Below are 5,324 nucleotides of genomic sequence, written 5' to 3' on the forward strand. Positions count from 1 at the left end.
GGTTTGAATCTGATTGCCCCAGAGGAAAACACCAGGACATCTGAATAGCCTCCAAAAGTAAACTTTCAAAGGTGAAGCCGAGAGCAGACTTCAGAGTCACAGCACAATTTCAACTCAGCTTCAGCTGGGGACACGCTGAATTTCTGGAGTACTTTGAATGAAGGTGAGAGAAGTGAGGAAAAAGCATTGGAAAACTGGAATTTTATATTGTGATTATCCCAAGTCCCTAACTGAGACTCTTGTCCTTTTTAAATTTATCAATAAAATGTTATTTTCTGTTTTCCGTCTTCTGTCGTTTCAGTTACCATGGCTGTCATTTTTCAAGGAGCTAACTGTGCTCCTCAGAGACCAAAACAGAAAAAGAGAGACCTTGAAATAGGATGTGTTAAGCGCCTTTGATTTAATCGATTGGGACAACTAAAAAGATACAAATGTTTTCCTTGTTGAAAGGTATATTAATGTTTCCTAAATGCATTGCTTGTTAATTGATTTATTCCACGACCTAGAGAAGGCTTGGGATGTTTAGCCATAATTCATCATTCTCCTCTCTCTCAGCTACGTTAAAACCAGCACCTAGAAGATTGGAATCTCCGGGATTCCAGCGGGTTGGCCCTGCTTTTAGATATTGAAATCTCGGCAGTGGTATGCAAATGACACTTTAACACATTAAAGTATTTGGAAACCAGCCATCTGTTTCGCTGTGTGGCTTTACACTAATAAACAAAAGATACTGTGTACGGCCAGGCGGGAAATGAAAGAAAGAGTTGGCTGACTTTGAAGTTCCCCTCCATCCACTTGAGTCTTTTAGAAGCAACCCCAGAACCCAGGAGCTGAGGGGAGGGCACCGGGTGCCCTTGATATGGCCGCAGCAACTGCGCCTGCAGAGTCCCGGCTCACTCTCTTTGACAGGGAACTACAGGAAATCTCAAGGATGCTCTAGGAGGCCTGCAAATTACGAGTTTTTGTAGGATTTCTCACTACCCACCCACCCTGAACCCGAGCCCATCCTTTGTAAAACACCCTTTGGAGCGGAAGTCATATGTCTGTATTTGTTTGTGATGCTGTAAAATTTCTGCTCTACTCTTGGGGTTAAATTAAAGCCTCCAAAAATGTGTGAAAGTAAAGGGAACGTGGTAACACGTCTAGGAGAGTCACTTTGAACTTTTTGATTTGCTGGCTTCTTCTGTTTGAGACCAGCAGACCCATGCATTGGTCAGAAGCAACTTGAATATTGACAGACTACAGGGCAGCTTCCACAAGTTCACCTGGAAGAACCTATTGAGCCCAGAGAAAATTAAAATGTTTTTCTGGGTTATGTGGCATGGAAATTGAGCAGTAGACCCATGACAGCCATGGTGGCTGTGAAATCAAAGCCGAATCTGATGGGAATGAGATATGTAACCCAGAAGGAATTGAGAGTAGGGGTTTAAAAAGTGGAAGGAAGGAGTGGATATTGACAGGAGGAATTGGAGGAGGGATGCAAAGGTTTACTTAGTACAGACCACACTTAATTTAAAGAGTGGAATATTTTGGCACGCTGTCCAACAATCCAGAAAGAAGGAAGAGGGGTGGGGTGGGGGCCCCGTCCTCAAACAGCTTTATACTGGAGCTAATTAAATGTGAATCTCTTAGATCTTGGTTCATCGATGTGAGGAAAGACTGACTGAAGAGTTTCAGCTTTTGAAGGGGATTCTGTTTATATATATGTCAACATTGAGTTGGAGGTGAAAAGGTTAGCACTTGACCCAGGAAGTATCCATGTTTGTTTCAAAAATAGATCTGCTTCATAAATTTCTTCACCATTCATTTTTTTCCATAATGAACTTTGATTATAATAAAGCAGCTGCTGCTATTTTAAAGAAAATCAACCTATTACATAGACGTCGTTAGGTGCAATTACACTCATAGGGGAAGCTTCAGCTACATAATGAAAAGACTTTCCTTTTTTTTTTTTCAAGAAAAGGCCCACCTCTTTGAAAATACACACCACACTTCTCTCCCCCATGTGAAATGAGCCAACTTTGTAGGAACCAGCAAATTGTAGCCAAGCCAAATACACAGATGCGTAAGCATATCTGAAACCTGAACATATTTATTACAGACATCTTAAGACCCGTAAATTCTGCTCTGGATCACATCACTCCGGGATCTCTGAGCTGTTCATGATTGTACAGGAAATGGGGAATATCACAAAGGATAACTGATAGAACTCAGTGTGGTACTTCAGGGACATCAAAACATTGTGCGACATGCAAAAGACTGTTCACGAATCACACAAAATATACATTCATTGTGCCATCCATCACATTAACAATTGAGCTGAAAATATATCATATCCAGCTAAGATAACTGTGGAAGGAAGAAGCTGGTTTGAATAATACATTTAGATGCTGAATAATCCAGCACAAATTTTAAATAGAGTGTGGCCAGAGAAACAAGAAAGGAGTGGGGATGGGGAGAGACTTAGCACAGGAAGCAAGGTTTCTGACCCTTGTATTCTGCAGGCCTTCTTAACTCACTGAAAGAACAAACTGAGGCTACCATCTGAAGCATCTGATGGATTTTAAATGAGAGTTTTTAATTCTTTAACCTATAATCACATATAAAGTTGTACCAGCTTTGAGAGTTTGCCCACTGTGTTTTAGTCACTTAATCAAAACATTTCTAGAAAATCTGTATAAAGATAAATCTTTCAGGACAAAGCATTTACAACCAGCAAACTCACACACATGAAATTGAATTAAATTAAGGGATGAATTAATTGGGTAAACACTCTCATAGTGTATCTGTTCTTCATGAGCTCCTGGACCCTCTTTTCTCTCTCTCTAGCCTACTTTAAGGGCAAAGTAGGGGAGAACTGTAAATATACAGATAGATAAAAGATGAGAGGCCTCGCTCTGACATGTTTCGGCTGGCAGAGGAAACTATTTTCCAAAGGGCATCTGAAAGGAACAGTAGGTTCTGTCGAAATCTCCTAAAAGTAGAGGTGTTAGGTGCCATCAGAAAATTGATGCTGGCACTCAATCTGCGCTACAGAACTAACACCCCCCCTCCCCCCTCATCAAGTTTCTAATCCAGAATTCTCTGGAAACACATTATCCTGGCCAGGAGTTCCCCAGATAGGATCAGAAAGGAAGAGAAAGATTGTAAATGGAAAGGAAGATAAGCTAAGAATGTGCTTTGGGTAAGAAGTCCCAGCCGGAGGAGTAGCCTGGGCTGCAGAGTGGGGCCGGGGAGGCCTCAGTGGGAGGTAGGTAGAGTGTCTGAGGTAGAAGACCCCGGGGAAGGAACGCAGGGTGAGGAGCTGGACTTCTCTGAGGATTCCTCGGCCTTCTCCTCGCTTCCCGTCGGAGTGGCTGGAGAGATGGGCAAGAGGCCCTCCTTCTCTCGTTTCTTCTGCTTCATTCGGCGGTTCTGGAACCAGATCTTCACCTGGGTCTCATTGAGCTGCAAGGATGCGGCAATCTCTACCCTGCGGGCACGCGTCAAGTACTTGTTGAAGTGAAACTCCTTCTCCAGCTCCGTGAGCTGTTTAGTAGTGAAGTTGGTACGCACTGCATTGGGTTGACCCACGTAGCCATACTCTCCGACTTTCCCTGGGGGCAAGGTGGGAAGCGATGAGAGGAAAAGGTAAAAATTTTTATAATCGATATGCGATTCCGTACACGCTTCAGAGCAACCTTCGGGTAAAGAGGAATCAAGAACTTCTGAACATAGACTGGGCTTGGGAGGGTGAGTGATGAGGTGTAAAGTGTTAATCTGAAATCAACCATTAGCATGGTCAGACCGTGATTAATGGAGCCTGGAGATATTAACAGGACGCCCCCCACATACATACACACCTACCCACTTCGCACTTCCTACTTCCCAAACCTCTAAAACCCAGCCCCTTTGGAAATACAGCAGTCCCAGATGCTCCTTTGCCCCAACGCACCTGGGTAAACCTCCCCACACCCTACAACACAGGTGGGAAGCAAGAACTTTGGAGAAAAAAAAAAAAAAAACATGATTAATTTTCCTTGGAAACTAAGCATACCAGCTCCTTCCAAAATCATCAAGGAGCTTTCATGGAATGGCAAGACTGACCTGTTTTGGGAGGGTTTCTTTTGACTTTCATCCAGTCAAAGGTCTGTGCTGGAGATGTCTCTGATGCAGGGGAGCGACAGGCTTCTTGGTGGCTGGCGTGGAGAGGGGACAAGGAGTTATTATACGTGGCCAGGGCCAGGCTCTGGTGCTCTTGTCCATATGAGTGGTGAATGTACTGAGGCGAGCCCACCGCGCCCCCGGCATAACCCTGGTGGTGGTGGTGATGCTGGACCATGGGAGATGAGAGATTTCCAGAGTAAACAGCGGGAGCGCACGAGGGGTACCCACCACTTACTTCTGCTTCCTGATTTAACGCGTAGGGGCTGTAAGGCGCGCCGAAGTTCTGCGCGCCGTAGCTTGGACCACAACTCGAGTGGGAGTAGGATACCCCCAGGTTCCCAGCAGTCTGGTAGGTGGCCGGCTGAGGGTGGTGATGGTGGTGGTGGTGGGGCGGGCTGATCTGCACCCCCCTGCCCACTAGGAAGCGGTCGTCGCCGCCACAGCTGTTGGCACTGACGGCGCACGACTGGAAAGTTGTAATTCCATGGTCGGAGGGGTAGGCTCGCGCTGAGCAGGTCCCCGAGTCGCCACCGCTGAGGATGGGGTATTCCAGGAAGGAGCTCATTCTTGCATTGTCCATCTGTCACTGAGTGACCGGGTCCTGCGAAGCCCTGGGTGACCGTGCCAACTTTCTCACTTCCTCCATGGGGCCGGAGAAGAAAAATGATATGAATGTACAGTGCGCAAGAGGGGGGGCGGGAGGGCGGAGGGCGCTAGGGGAGGGGCACGTGACTATATCAGCCAATGGCGGAGCTTGCTGCGAAAGTTTGCTGGCTCCTGCGGTGATGGATCACCATTTCAGTGGCATTTAAATCCCCGGCGCTCCTCAGTCTAGGTGACGCGCAGTCGCCCCCCCAGGCAGCCCGGGCGGCAGCAGCAGCTGCGGCAGCTGCCGGGGCAGATTCGGAGCGCTGGGGCGAAGGGGAGCAGAGGCTGCTTTCTGCGCGCGCTGACTCCGATCTCCCCCCGCTCCGGGAAGTGGGGGCTGGAAGGCATCCCCCGTCACCGCCCCCCTCCCCACCGCGCACAGAAAGATGAATTGGCAAGAGGTGAGAAGCGAGGAGGGCTCCTCGATCTCTCGGGTCGGGAATCAGTGGGCGGGAGCTCGCTGGGCCGCCACTAGCACACTGGCCGAGCCCGGAACGCAAGGAATTGGAAGGGTTGCTCCCTGGGCGCTT

General features: G+C 47.5%; 1 protein-coding gene across 2 annotated transcripts; it reads right to left on the minus strand.

The window, feature by feature from the left end:
- Positions 1 to 2,089: 2,089 nt before the first annotated feature.
- Positions 2,090 to 4,811, minus strand: HOXA1 (homeobox A1). 2 transcript variants are annotated; one of them, XM_007466075.1, is made up of 3 exons: positions 4,382 to 4,726; positions 4,087 to 4,178; positions 2,090 to 3,596 (listed from the first exon to the last, which is right to left on the minus strand). In XM_007466075.1, the coding sequence occupies exons 1-2, from the start codon at positions 4,724 to 4,726 to the stop codon at positions 4,122 to 4,124; spliced, it is 402 nt and encodes a 133-aa protein (XP_007466137.1). In that variant the 3' UTR covers positions 2,090 to 3,596; positions 4,087 to 4,121. The 2 variants fall into 2 exon arrangements, with proteins under 2 accessions (XP_007466137.1, XP_007466136.1); XM_007466074.1 differs by having other exon boundaries at positions 4,087 to 4,811.
- Between the last annotated feature and the right edge of the window lie 513 nt (positions 4,812 to 5,324).

The sequence above is a fragment of the Lipotes vexillifer genome, unplaced genomic scaffold (assembly GCF_000442215.2).
Source record: "Lipotes vexillifer unplaced genomic scaffold, Lipotes_vexillifer_v1.1 scaffold150, whole genome shotgun sequence".
NCBI lineage: Eukaryota > Metazoa > Chordata > Mammalia > Artiodactyla > Lipotidae > Lipotes > Lipotes vexillifer.